The sequence below is a fragment of the Triticum urartu genome, chromosome 5A (genome assembly GCF_056163025.1).
Source record: "Triticum urartu cultivar PI428250 chromosome 5A, HENAU_Tu73, whole genome shotgun sequence".
Taxonomy (NCBI): Eukaryota; Viridiplantae; Streptophyta; class Magnoliopsida; order Poales; family Poaceae; genus Triticum; species Triticum urartu.
The window spans coordinates 462,541,668-462,556,854 of record NC_141877.1 but is presented as its reverse complement, the minus strand read 5'-3'; the positions used below and the strand labels follow the sequence as shown (position 1 = coordinate 462,556,854).

The window sequence follows — 15,187 nt, the reverse complement described above, 5'->3', positions numbered from 1 at the left end:
CGCCTTCACTATTAGTGCATGCTCGACCATGAATTTGACAAGGTTTGTTGGATGTCATGGTGGCGCCCCTTGGATTGTTGTGGTTTTTTGGGTGGCGGTGGCTGCTTTCGGCGCATGGTACTTAAGGGGCGTGCCCTTCGCCACCTTCAAAGGCGGTGATGCTCACGGTTTGGTGTTGCGGTGCTTTGATGATCTGTCGTCTCTGCTCCTTCATGAGTCATGGGTCTTTCTTCTCCTCCATGGACTTACCATGTTGGTCTTGAAGGTCTTTCTTCGGTGCGGCGGATGTTTTTCTCCGTGGAGTTTCATTTGGTGCGTTGGTGTGTTTGTTCTCTCCATATGTCAGCTCCGTTGACCGGGGCGGGGGGGTATACGGTTTCACCCGATTTCCTCTAATTAACCGGATAACTATATTCTTTTATATGAAATTCAGGAAACCATGCCCCTCTTGAGGTGTTACTAAAAAGGGTACAAAGTTGTACTAAACCAGCTACGATTAATTTGGACATGAGGGAGTAATTAAGTTCACGAGAAATCTATCCATCAGTCGGCTGGTGGTTTGCAACAAATTCGCACGACGCGATAGCCGTTCGATCCGCATCCAACGCCCCGCGTCGTCCCTGTTGCGCACAGCGCGCGTGGCGCTAGCCGTTACGCCTGTGCTCAGTCGATGACAGGTGGGCCCGTCCGAAACCGCCCGTCTCACCCAATGCGCACGATCCCCACTCGCCCCCTCTCCCTCCTCGCCCACATCTATTTCTTCCTCCTCTGCTGCTGCGGTTTCCATTCCAGTCCCCTCTCGCTCCCCCTCCCCCTCGTCCGCGATGGTTCCTGGTGGTGGCGCGTTCCGGTTCATGGCGGACGGCGTCTGAATCTGCAGTGAGGAACGCATTCCCCACCTCTGTTTCCTTCCTGTTTTGCTCTACCGCCGTTCCGCCATTGATTTAGGGTGCACAGAGCCTTCGAATCCGGTGGTTTGTTGTTCCCATTAGGTTAGATTAAGGCCTGCTTCTAGTTTCTGAGTCAGCGTTGAGCAGCGCATCCCCCCTCCCCCCACCCACACACCCGCCCCACTCTGTTTTTCCTGTTGCTCCGCCTTCATGCTTTGCCGTTGATTTTTGGTGCTCGGATCCTTCGATTCTGGCCGTTGTTGTTGCTATTAGGTTAGATTAGGTCGCCTTCTATTTCCAGTTCAATATGGCCCGGACATCTCGTTTAATTTGTGGTAAGCGTGGGTGTGGATAGGTGTTAGTGGTGGCAAGCGTGGGTGTGGATAGGTGTTAGTGCTGTGGATGTGGATGTTTAGGACATCCAATAGTGTTTGGTGTTTATGGATTTCAAGTTGTGCATCAGTGGCTGGGTATTTGAAAAGTAACCCTAAGTTTTTTCACATAATGTTGTTTTATGTTGGTTTTTGTTTGATGCGGTGTGTCTATTGATTAGGCTTTGTGGTGCTCCAATTAGCATGTTTACAATGCTTGATTTTCTTGTGATGTCTTGTTATGTTCAAATATCATGATGTTTATATTGAACTTGCCAATGACATTTGCACTTAAATTACCAGATGCTGAATCACTGCTATTTATCGGTGGTGTCTTGTTATTGTTAAATTATCATGATGATTGTATTACACTTACCACTGTCATGTTACTGTAGTTATCAGTAGTTTACAATGCTTGATTTTCTTGTGATCTCTTGTTATGTTCAAATATCATGATGTTTATATTGAACTTGCCAATGACATTGCACTCAAATTACCAGATGCTGAAACACTGCTATTTATCGGTGTGTCTTTGTTATGGTTAAATTATCATGATGATTGTATTACACTTACCACTGTCATGTTACTGTAGTTACCAGTAGTTTTCTAGTCTAACTACATGCAGCACAATGCTCATTTCTCATTCATTTGTCTGGTTGTTTTATTAATGAACATGTGTGAATGCTATTTTTTATCAGTGGTAATTTGGTTGTAACTTGCCAATTGCATTGTGCCTCAATTATCAGTCACACATGCTTTTGTATACCTGTGTCATCTGTTTTAATTTTTCTAGCAGGTGTGATGAATCAATTGCAGTTTGCTTGTTTTCTTTTATCAGCTGTATTATTGCTTTGTCAAACACCAGTTTTATAAATGTTGCAGTTAAATGTGTTATCAGTGTTTCAAAGTCATCTAATGGTTTCATTTGCTTTTTTTCCTATGTGTGAGGGAGACAATGCCGAGGAAGCGCAAAGGAGATGGTGACGGAATCGATGAGGTTCCTTCGAAAAAGGCGAAACGCCCTCCTCCGCGGAACAGAGCCTCACCCAGTTCGCTTCTTCTAGCATGCAAGGACATGAATGATGACAGGAAGGCTGCCATTGATGATATGGATTTAACTAGCCTTCGGAATATCCACTGTGACCATCTATTCAACAATCTCAGTGTGTGGCTTGCTGATCTCTACGAACCCAATTCGCGTGAGGTGGTCGTACCAGGCCGAGGCAGGCTTCCGGTCAATGAGGAATATGTGCATCGTGTTATGGGCGTGCCGCGTGGAGGGAAGGATGTCCCTTACAACCTCCCTACTGAAGCTGATATTGAGTTAGGGCTTGAGTTGTTTTGCGAGCTTGGATATGCCCCTAAAATGACTAATCTCGTTGATCTCATAAAGGGTTCTGAAAATTCTGATGATACTTTCAAGCGTATGTGGCTTCTGCTTGCGGGGAATACAGTCATTGCCCCTACCACCTCCAACAAAATTAGCCCCCGATGGTATGCTGTGCTGGTAAGTTTTTTTTGTAATCATGTCATTTTCTTTCTTGTGTGCCTGATAACTTTACTATATGTCAGTGTGGTAACTTTCATTTTTTTTTTGTGGTGCATTCGGTGAACTTCAGTTTCTTTTTGTTTTTTAACTTGCAGCGGGACATCGATGGTATTAAAAACCTCAATTGGTCCAAATTTATTGCTGATGAACTACACAAGGCGCTACTAAAACGCAAGCCTACCAGGGGTTGCCTTCTCTTCTACAATGTAAGTGACGATGCTTTCCTCTTACCTTCTCTTCTGTCATTTGTCATTTCTTTGTCATATTGTGTCTGATTTTTGTTTGTGTTTACCGTGACGCTTGTATTTTTCTTGTCAGCTACTGTACATTCATGCGATTGATCTTTCTAGACTTGGCATCGTATTGCCTGATGGTCCTTTTCCCATCAATGTCTGGACAAAGAAGTTGATAACTCTTGTCCTCAACAAGGATGCTCAGGCTGACAAAGTTTCTTTCGGGAAACTACCGGTAATCTATATCTATGTTTTTCAGTTCACACACTGCTTTGCAACTACATTTTCTTTTCATTGTTTTTTGTTGTTACTTATCTGACATGTCGCTACATTTTTTCCAGTTGAAGCCTGAGTTTGGCATGAATTTCTATCTGTTTTGTGGTCTAGAAGGTCTTGACAAGTTTATGCGTGTTCATACTGCCCCAAGCTACAGTCAGGAGGTGAGCATGTAACTTAGTTTCTTGATTTTTTTCTGCTGTTTTATGATCTTTCATTGGCTGATAACTTATTTGTTGCACTAAATGTGGTGACCCTCTTTTGATGCCAACTTGACACTCTTTACTAATTTGTTTGTTTCCAATGTGTCATATCCTCTATAAAGGAATAATTATGATGCAAGCATGTGATAATTCTTAGTGTAATGCCTTGATAACTTTGTTGCATTCCTGTGATAACTTGATATCATGATAACTTCGGTTGCATTTCTTGTTATGATTCTTAGATAACTTATTTTTTTGCTGATATCTAACTATGCTGTTTTAGCTTTCTCGTATATTGATCTTCATTTTCATGGTGACTCAATTTTTGCTAAATCATGAATACATTCATTTGTTTACTGCAATGACACCACACATTTGTTTTTGGTATTGTTCTTTTGTGTGTGCTTTTTTATTAACTCACTATAACTTTTGTTGCATTTTGGTGATAACTTACTAGTTATTTCTATTTTTTTTGTATTTTTATGCTGAACAGAAATTTGCCAAATCAACTCAAATAGTTGCTCGGTTCACGTCCGCCATGGCTGGCATCATAGGCAATCTTGTGCAATCATTCACCACTTTAGATGATGAGGGCCATTCAGATGCATCCCGTCAGCTAGACGCTGGATTGAACGTTCTTTCTTCTGCCGCCCGTACGACGTCAAGGACTACGCGCTCATCGCAAGGCAGGCGGCCAGAAAGCCCTGGAAAGAATGTTGCTGAAGATTCTGACAGTGATGACGAGTACCACGGAGGCAATGATTCTGATTCTGACGCTGACTCCGATGATGATGATGATGATATGGACTATCGAGTTGTTCGTCGTCGCAGTAAAGATCCTTTTGTTGCTTCGGGAAGTGGTACCGTGGATGTAGATACGGGCAGCGGTCCAGCTGATGATGACACCACACATCTAGATGGTGCAACTGTCAAAGCTCATGATGGCATAGGAGCAGATGTTGAAGACACGCCTATCCGCCCTGTCGATGATAACCTCAATGAGTCTCAGATCATACTCACTGGCACATCTCATGCAGCATCCGTTGAATCAGGTGATGGAGGGCTTAGCCAGCAAGGTCTGACAGATACGCAAGCTGAGGCGGCCACTGAATCTTCTGTCAAGCGGTGTGGTACTCAGCTTGTGAAAAATTTGGCTTATCAGAGGTGCAAGAAACTGAGGCTGCCATCACCCTCCCGTTCAGCTTCACCAACTGTGCCATCACCCCCCCCCCCCCCGTCCAACTTCACCAGTTGTGCCTCCCAGCCCATCGCAAAGGCCGTCTTCACCAATTGCACTGTCAGCATCTGAGATTCATTTAGATGTGAAGAAAGTTGTGGTCCAGGAGCTTGGTATACCTGTGGCTGAAAAGGGAACCGGTGTATCCGTCCCACTATCCACCGTGCGGAAGGAGGCCCCACGCAGGTGAATGATTATTTCCATGGTCTTTTTTATCAATTATGTGCCTGAAACAACATGGTAAACACAGTTGTTTGAGTAAGGTAGTTTGGGTAATTTCATGCTGGTAATTAACTTGCTTTTTTTCCTTTGTAGGGCACCCGGCAAACAATCTGTTGCTGCTAAGGATTCAGGGATTGAACCAGTGAAAAGGTATTCACATTCTTACTTTCGTTTATGTTCAGTAGTTCTTTTCTGATTTTCTATACTGTTCTCATGTGCATTGAAACTATATTTTTGTTTTACACATACCAGCAAGATGGTTATTTTGTTATTGTTGTCTGATAACTTATTTTGATGAACATTGATAACTCAACTTTGCCCCCTGATAATTTAGAGTTACTAATCTTTATAGGGGTATGTGCTTGTAACATTTGGTTATTTTTTTTCATTCAATGCACCTATGTAACAAGTTGCTGCTGCAAAGGGTTCACCAAGTGTATCAGGAAAAATGTGTTCACATACCTTTCTAGTTTGCAGTTATTCAAAACTAATTGCTGGTTTTTTTGTTCATATCATTTGATAACTTTATATTTATAGTCCTTGATAACTCTGTAATTTTTTCCCTAGATGCTACTTATACATGAAGTATGTGACATCTTTTTTTTGTTTGAAACATGTGATAACTTAGGTTTGACAACATGTGTAATCTCACTACTACCCTTGTGTACCCATTTTTTCAGTTGTTCAAAAGATAAAACTGCTATGAAAAAGGTGAAATTCGCCAAGACCAGATCCTCTCCACGACTAAGGGCAACATTGTCGCAGACAACGTCATCAGAGGCAACAGAAGTTATCCATCTTGATGAATCACCCATGGCGGCATCTCTGTCTGAAAAAGCAGCAGGATCTAGCAAGGGCGCATCTGATGCTATTGCGGCGACATCGGCTAGTGTTTCTGATGATGTTGTTTTTCAGCTTGCTGCAACGGCAACTATTACTGCTGTTGTTGAAGATATCGCGAGCGTGGTTGTGGCTGTTGAATGTGAAAATGAAGTCGTCCCAAATATAGTGCATGATGGAGGTGAAGGTATTTCTGTTAGCCATTGCCTTTGTTTTTTTTGTTTCTTGTATTTTATGATGTTTTATGTTGACGATGTGTTGAATCTTTTTCCGCTGTAGCCGTTCGTGACACTGAGAAAGTTGTGGGAGGTACCCCAGTCAATATGCCTATTGATACGGCTATAGCTGGAGGTCAAGAGAATGATGCCCATAATCATGTTGGCACAGGTTGGTAACTTAACTTTCTTATGTTGATAACTTGTCTGTTTAATCCTTGATAACTCAAGTTAATGTTCTGGCACTAACAAATACAATGTCCTCTACATGTTTTCCTGATGCATTTTTTCCTTATTTGTGTGTTACTTGTGGTGTTTGAAGTAGTAGCTGACCCTACGTTGGATTCGAGCACCCCTGGAGCTGGAGAATACGATGGTAATTTTACGCCACCGAGCTGCTCTATTGGGCTTGATGCCGTCTTTGGTGCGAGTCCACAAGTGCCACCATCTACTGAAGCAACTCCAACAGCTCAAGCTACACCAGCATTGGCTCAAGTACCACCTGCAACACCACAAGCATCGGCGGCGGTGCCATCTGTTCAAGTACCATCTACAGCACCAGAAGCACCTGCGGCGGCGCCATCTGCTCAAGTACCACCTGCAGCACCAGAAGCACCTGTGGCGGCGCCATCGGCTCAAGTACCATCTGCAGCATCAGAAGCACCTCCGGCGGCGCCATCGGCTCAAGTACCACCTGCAGCACCTGCTACTGGCCCTGTCACTGTTCTAGGGCTCGCATCCCCTGTTGATGCTGGCTCGAAGGGCAAGGCAGTGGTGAAAGTTACCAAGGCGCAACCGGTTGCTTGGGCTCCGCCACCCAACTCTGGTAAGTGAAGACCTTGTGTCTTCGCTTTTATGCACCGAGAGTGATGGATTGAGATATGTCAGCGTACATCGTATTGTTTGTGCCTTGGTGTGCTCTTTTTATTTATGTGTTTGGAACTTTCTATCATTCCGTGTGTATGGATGAATGTAATACTACTTTCTATGCTTTTGTGTGATGTAATTGAACAGCTCTGCTTTCAGTACCCGGAATATATAATTCTGTTATGCCCGCTACAATTTTTTGTGCGATGCTAGCATAGACGATAACCCCATCCTCTTTCCCCCCTAGTAACTTTGTCAGTTCCGAAAGCCGATGTTATCCGTTACTGACTTTTAGTAGGCGCGTGATACGTACATCTCCTATCATTGCCTATTTATTTTCCTTAATCGATTGTCATGCTTACAAAACAATACTGCACTTTTAGTATCAGGTGTGTACTCTTATTCTGATAAGTCTATATGACACTATTTTGGTAACTCAAATGTTCAAATCCTGACAATTTACGAACCATTGATACCATAACTCCAGCCACATATGCATTCTTTACCAATTATGGGCTATACAATTCTTTTTGGTCTTCTTTTTACATGTTATGGTGATTTGTTGATATCCGAGTTGTTCCTCGTTGTGCACCAGTGATATCTAATTTGTTCCTTAAAATGCCCATACATGTGTGCTGGTAATCCACATTGAAATTACCTGGTACCTTCTATATTGTGTTCCTGATAACTTTGTGTATCTTGTCTCAATTTTCAATACTTGTTTTTTTGCAACAATTTATCTTGTTTATCACTACTCTTCTTGTCCTCATCACTCTTTTTTTATTTAAGTAACACCGGAAGCTGGTCGTGTGCAGGTGTATGATGTTGAGATTGACGATGATGAGGTTCTCATGTGGTGGGAAGTTTGAGCATGACAATCCAGCATTAAAAGGGAAATATAATGTTCAAATAGGTGATTTCTTTTTCTGCTCCATGAACATTGCAACCCTTGCACAAACCCCTTTCTTTGTTTTTCAACTATGGACCACCACTTGATAATCAAAACATGTGGCAGTTGATAAGCTTTGACCCATCACTTGATAATTCCTTGCCCCATCTGCTGATAACTCATGCTTTTCATTTGTTTTTTTTACTTTTTGTTTTAGTCATGTGCTTGTTACATTATACAGCTTAGTTATGTTTTTTCTGTTTTTACCAGACAACCCTCAAAGTCCAACATTTGTTACACCAGAGTTACCACCTCGCACAGAGCATTTAGTACGCAGTTCAACCCCTAAATACTTTATTTGGAAAGTTAGGGTCACCCACCCGTCCAAATACCTGCTCCCGCCTTTTGCCACCCTCACACTGAGCGAGGAGGAAGAGTATGTTTACAATGAAGTTATCAAGCATACTACTGATTCCAACTCTAAGATTAAAGAGTAGGTTTCCATCCTTTTTCTCATTTTTTAACATAAATCATTACTTGTGTGCCATTTTTTGAAATGTATTTTTTGAAATCTTTTTTTTGTTTTTTGTAGTGTTAGGGTTATCGACATTGATGGTAGGTGGGTCACCCTCGGTGAGCTTGCCGATTGTGTGAAGGGAGTTGGGCAACTATCAACCAGCATTGCCGAGTTACATGTTCGCATTCTCCAGTATAAGGAAACGCCAAACAGGCTCATCTTCCCTTGGCTGCTATCTGTGTATCTGTCGATAGGAGACTTCAAATCCAAGTGTGTATTGAAGTATTTTTGACGGGACAAGTCTTACATTCTTAGTCACCAGGATCAGGTATGTTATGTTCGCTGGATCTGGTAACTTTACAGTTAGTGTCTTGGTAACTTCCTGTTAATATCATGTAACTTACTGTTATCTGGGGATATTGTTTTGTTCTTCATGTCATGATAACCTCTTTCATGCACACTGGCAACTTTGACATTTCCGCCCTGATAATTTCTTTTTCTAGTTGCCTCCCATGTGAATTTCATGACCATTTGTTATCTTGGTAATTTTGTTTCTTTTCCAACTCCTTCTATGCTTACTGCCTTTTAATTTTTTGCAGCTGCTATTCCCTGCTTTGCAAAAGTTGGGCCTCGGTCCAGATGATGGGCATTAGTATGTGTTCTCACTAAATCTTAGGGCGAAGCGGTTTGAAGTTCTAGATTTATTACGTGAACAAGATAGTCCTTCTCTTCTCGAGCATGCAACAAGATACATGAACGCTATAAAGAAGGCTTGGTTCATAAATTACAAGGACTCGCATAAGCAAATTCAAGACTATGAACTTGTGTACATTGATGTGTTCAAACAGGATAATGGGTTAGTTGTGGATTATTCACTCTCTTTTTAACACCCCACTATATGTTTCTCATCCCTGTTTATTGACCTGGTCGCAAAACTCCAATTAAACTAATTTTGTGTTGTTTTTTCATCACAAATGTTTCAGCATTGATTGCGGATTTTTTTGTCTGCACGTACCTTGAGGTGTGGGATGGCAAAAATGTTCCAGCCTTAACTCAGGAACAAATTCTAGCTCTCCGAAAAATTATGACATTCAGGTGGTTAGATCATTATCAAAACAAATGCAAACAGTGGCGTTATCATCTGTTCGGCAGCGGGTGATGAGGTGATATTTTTTTTACTACTGTGTGATAACTTCTACCAAAATGTGTTGATAACTTTTTTATATGAATCTGTCATCGACAATGCCATGGAGCAAAGGGTGATGAGGTGATATTTTTTTTACTACTGTGTGATAACTTCTACCAAAGTGTGCTGATAACTTTTTTATATGAATCTGTCATCGACAATGCCATGGAGCAAAGTGTTAACATGTTGTTTTACTATAGTATACACAGTCCGAAGTCACTGACTATATGATAAATTCACTACTGTGATTATATTTTGTTAATAAGCAATTTTTAGAAGTGCAAGCAGGCCTAATTTTTTGTTCATAAGTAATACAATGCAGTGCTGGTAGCCTTCAAAAAATGTAGATATAAAAATATTGGATTTACAAATCCATGTCAATTTCATCATACATTGCTGTAACTGGCATAATAGGGTATTGATAGCTTGCTTAAATTATAGATATACACTTTTTGCATTACAAAGCAATTATAAATCCATGATACAATGCTGATAACTGGAATGTTATTGGGGCTTGTAGCTTGCACATTATGGTCCATGAAAAAATTGTAGCCACCATCTTTCCTTTTAATAGCACCTTCTTCATTTTTATCTTGCTAGGGGAGATTTGCATGTGCGTTTGTCATGTTCCAGACTCCCGCACACACCACATTTCCTTTTTGGCTTGGGTTTTGCAATCTCAAAACCTGACTGCTTTCTTTTTGACTTTGGCCGCCCCTTTGTTGTAGTCTTGGGAGGGTCTAGTATCAACTTTGTGTTTGAGGATGGAGCTGCATCAGGATGTGGGGTCTGGATGCACTACTAGGAAAATGGCTATAGATAGGATTGACACTAATGGCGCACCAGGGAAGTAGTGTGCCACTACTATATACTAATGGCGCACCAGTTGATGATGCGCCATTAGTGTGGAAGACACTAATGGCGCACCAGACAAAAGGTGCGCCACTAGTGATAATTTTTTTTTCATTTTTACATACATACTAATGGCGCATCCGACCGAAGTGCGCCATTACTAGTTCTAACTAGTAATGGCGCACAGGACAAGGAGTGCGCTAGTACTGAATTTTTTTTATTCTTTTTTTGCAAAACAACTAATGGCGCACCGTGTCACAGTGCGTCATTACTAATTTAAACTAGTAATGGCGCACTACTACGCGGTGCGCCATTAGTATATATATTTTTTTCACTACTACACGACTATCTCGGTTACGGTTATCTCGCGGGGCAGGTAGTCCACGGATTTTTTGGATGCGTAAGGTGCATGGATGACACAACGTATCGCCAGCTAGATAGAGATCCCGGGTCTTCGAAAACCGTGTTCATGGAACATCGACGTCCCCCTCGCCGCCGACGATCAACCGCACCCTCCCCCGCTACACAAATTTGAACATATTTTTAAAAAAATTATTATTGTTTTTATAAAAAAATATTACTGTTATGATTTAAACAAGTTTGAACATATTTAAACACAAATAAATATCAAACAGCATTTTAAATGCATAAAAATAAAAATGGGGGAGCCTGGGAATCGAAACCAGGACCTCCAGTGTGTGCTGCATGCTGAGCAGTCGGGCTAGTGGGCGGGTTCTGATGTAGATTGGGTTAGGTGGAATATAACCTGAGGGCTCGAACTGTAATAAAAAAACATTCTAATGGCGCACCGCTGCTGGGTACGCCATTAGTAAGTCCCCCCCCCACTCCACCTATTCCCCTCCCTCCCTTCCTCCCCACTCGACCTAATTTGCCCCCTCTGCCCCAACCGTACACCGCCGCCGCGCCTGCACGCCCCCTCTGTCCCCTCCGTCCCCTGCCGCCGCCGCCCCGACCCCCGCCCCCGCGCCCCCACGCCCCCCATCACTGCAGCTCCCCCGCGCCGCCGCCTCCACACCCCCGCGCCCCACCACTGCAGCTCCCCCGCGCCGCCGCCCCCACGCCCCCACGCCTCCCACCACTGTAGCTCCCCTGCGCCACCGCCCCCGCGCCCCCGCGCCCCGAGCCGGAGGAGGAGGACCAGGAGGAGGACGAGGAGGAGGAGGAGACGACGACCGCCAGCTCAGCCAGGCCACGCGACGTCGCCGTCCGCGCGCTGCTCTGCCCTACCTCAGCTCAGCCAGGCCGGCGTCGTGTACTCCCTCGACTGCAGGTGAGCCCCTCCCCTCCACTTCCTTCTTCTTCTTCTTCTTCTTCTTCTTCTTCTTCTTCTTCTTCCTCTTGCCCTCAACCTCTACTCTGAGTCTCGACCGCTGTGCAGGGCCCGTCCATCTCCGGCGAGCTCACCACACCACGCGAGCTCAACGACCGCTGTGCAGGGCACCACCACGCAGGTGATAGTTAGGTACAGTTACAAAAAATGGCTTGTAAATATGGTTAGGGTTTGGGAGTGGAGACCATGGCCATGGCTTGTAAATTGTTGTTGATTCTCAAGTAAATTTTTCTGTTAGGTACAGTTAGGTACAGTTACAGAAAAATTCACACGGAAAGGTTGTGTCATGCATCACAGGATTTGTAGGAGTTCTTGGAGCCACAAAAATAACTTTAGAACCCAGAGAGGCCTCAGACCAGCATCATAGGCAATAAGATCAGGCAACATCTGTTCTTATTAGTTTAACAGAAGAGAGAGGGATGGAAAAATAGACAAGAAAGCAGAATATAGCCAAGACAAGTAGCATCTATTCTTAAGCAGAGTATAAGGATAGCATAGAAGAAATAGACAGGGTAGCACCCAACTGAACATCTGCTTCTGCAGAACACTACACTCCACTTACACATGGTATTTTTCTGCAAATAGGACACCACACCCACAAGCACTTGGGCTAGTATCATTAGCAGTGCTGCTGTTGTTGGGGAACGTAGTAATTTCAAAAATTTCCTACGCACACGCAAGATCATGGTGATGCATAGCAACAAGAGGGGAGAGTGTGATCTACGTACCCTTGTAGACCGACAGCAGAAGCGTTAGCACAACGCGGTTGATGTAGTCGTACGTCTTCACGGCCCGACCGATCAAGCACCGAAACTACGGCACCTCCGAGTTTAGCACACGTTCAGCACGATGACGATCCCCGGACTCCGATCCAGCAAAGTGTCAGGGAAGAGTTCCGTCAGCACGACGGCGTGGTGACGATCTTGATGTTCTACCGTCGCAGGGCTTCGCCTAAGCACCGCTACAATATTATCGAGGATTATGGTGGAAGGGGGCACCGCACACGGCTAAGAAAACGATCACGTGGATCAACTTTTGTCTCTATGGGGTTCCCCTACCCCCGTATATAAAGGAGTGGAGGAGGGGAGGGCCGGCCCTCTCTATGGCGCGCCCTAGGGGAGTCCTACTCCCACCGGGAGTAGGATTCCCCCTTTCCTAGTCCAACTAGGAGTCCTTCCATGTAGTAGGAGTAGGAGACAAGGAAGGGGAAGAGGGAAAAGAAGGAAGGAGGGGGCGCATCCCCTCCCCCTAGTCCAATTCGGACTAGGCCTTGGGGGGGCGCGCGGCCTGCCTCTCCCTCTCCTCTAAAGCCCAATAAGGCCCATATACTTCTTCTCCCGTATTCCCGTAACTCTCCGGTACTCCGAAAAATACCCGAACCACTCGGAACCTTTCCGATGTCCGAATATAGTCGTCCAATATATTGATCTTTACGTCTCGACCATTTCGAGACTCCTCGTCATGTCCCCGATCTCATCCGGGACTCCGAACTCCTTCGGTACATCAAAACTCATAAACTCATAATATAACTGTCATCGAAACCTTAAGCGTGCGGACCCTACGGGTTCGAGAACAATGTAGACATGACCGAGACACGTCTCCGGTCAATAACCAATAGTGGAACCTGGATGCTCATATTGGCTCCTACATATTCTACGAAGATCTTTATCGGTCAGACCGCATAACAACATACGTTGTTCCCTTTGTCATCGGTATGTTACTTGCCCGAGATTCGACCGTCGGTATCTCAATACCTAGTTCAACCTCGTTACCGGCAAGTCTCTTTACTCGTTTCGTAATACATCATCTCGCAACTAACTCATTAGTTTCAATGCTTGCAAGGCTTAGGTGATGTGCATTACCGAGAGGGCCCAGAGATACCTCTCCGACAATCGGAGTGACAAATCTTAATCTCGAAATACGCCAACCCAACATGTACCTTTGGAGACACCTGTAGAGCTCCTTTATAATCACCCAGTTACGTTGTGACGTTTGGTAGCACACAAAGTGTTCCTCCGGTAAACGGCTCATAGTCATAGGAACATGTATAAGTCATGAAGAAAGCAATAGCAACATACTAAACGATCGAGTGCTAAGCTAACGGAATGGGTCAAGTCAATCACATCATTCTCCTAATGATGTGATCCCATTAATCAAATAACAACTCTTTGTCTATGGTTAGGAAACATAACCATCTTTGATTAACGAGCTAGTCAAGTAGAGGCATACTAGTGACACTCTGTTTGTCTATGTATTCACACATGTATTATGTTTCCAGTTAATACAATTCTAGCATGAATAATAAACATTTATCATGAAATAAGGAAATAAATAATAACTTTATTATTGCCTCTAGGGCATATTTGCTTCAGCTGTAAGTATATATAACAGCAGTAACCTGTAACAACAAGTATAAGTAGCTATTACCCAAAGGTTAGCCAGACCAATGGGAATAGACAGAATTAAGTAACCAACTCCAGGAACTAGAGTAGCATATTCAGTTAACTGAATCCAAACACCCTTTTTATCCTTCAATTTATGTTGTACTATAGTCAAGAGGATCTGATTGTCTGTAGTTCTCATCTCACAGCCATTCTGAAGCACTCGAACCGCAATGTCTTGAAATATCCCACCACAATTTGTTTAAAAAAATGTTTGTTTGCACCTCATCTACTGCTTGCTTCATATTAAGCCTGAACCATCACACCTGCTTAGCATATGATGGGGTCCAAAATCTGTATAACAGTTTAATTTTTTTGCATGGAAAGGTTCACCCAAATTGCCATTAAGAGAAACCAGAGCTCGCTACAAAGTCTCGAATACTAATCTTTATAACTATGTGCTTTCTTTTCTATATTTTCTGACAGGTGGCACATATGTTTCTGATGCCATATTTGTTGGTTTTTTCTGGAGGGTGATGATGTCATGTCTCTACCGTAGATTAAAATAAATGGAAGTTTAAAAATATGAGAGAAGTTGTCTTGACTAATTACATGTTTATGTAAAAAAGAATAGCAGGGATATTTTACAACTCTTGTGTGTGTAGTTGCTTGTTTTTACTGTAGTTGTGGCTGCTTTCTTCTTGTATCATAAAAATATCCCTGCTGCTGTATTTGTGATGATGATGTACTTGTGATGATGCTACTTGTGATCTTCAGAAATGACCCATTGGCGACTTCATTACGTGGGGATAATGATTTTGCAGGTACCCCGAGAGGCCCTTGAGTTTGCCGGAATGTCGATTAACTTCCGTTCCGGCAAATTCGGGTACTCCATATGTCCTATTTTCAGCAAAGGTCATGCTGAAATTTTCCGTGAATTTTAGCATGCCTTTGCTAAAAATAGGACATATGGGGTACTTGCGACTAATGCCTGTTATCATGCATGTTTTATGATCTGTTGTAAGGGTACTAATTGGTCTCTTCTGCTGCTTATCAGAGATGGCGGGAAGCAGCCACCGCCGCTCTGCGACACCGCAGTACGAGTTGG

At 43.4% G+C, this 15,187-nt stretch overlaps 2 protein-coding genes across 2 annotated transcripts; both read left to right on the top strand.

Moving 5' to 3' along the window:
* Positions 1–2,216: 2,216 nt before the first annotated feature.
* Positions 2,217–6,100, top strand: LOC147971953 (uncharacterized). The gene is made up of 8 exons (XM_087524185.1): positions 2,217–2,768; positions 2,906–3,016; positions 3,129–3,278; positions 3,385–3,483; positions 4,016–4,735; positions 4,851–4,945; positions 5,075–5,131; positions 5,662–6,100. Exons 1-8 carry the CDS (start codon positions 2,217–2,219, stop codon positions 6,098–6,100), a joined length of 2,223 nt encoding a protein of 740 aa, XP_087380311.1.
* A 44-nt stretch (positions 6,101–6,144) lies between these two features.
* On the top strand, positions 6,145–6,870 carry LOC147971952 (uncharacterized). Its single transcript, XM_087522891.1, has 2 exons — positions 6,145–6,208; positions 6,362–6,870. The coding sequence occupies exons 1-2, from the start codon at positions 6,145–6,147 to the stop codon at positions 6,868–6,870; spliced, it is 573 nt and encodes a 190-aa protein (XP_087379017.1).
* The last annotated feature ends 8,317 nt before the right edge of the window (positions 6,871–15,187 follow it).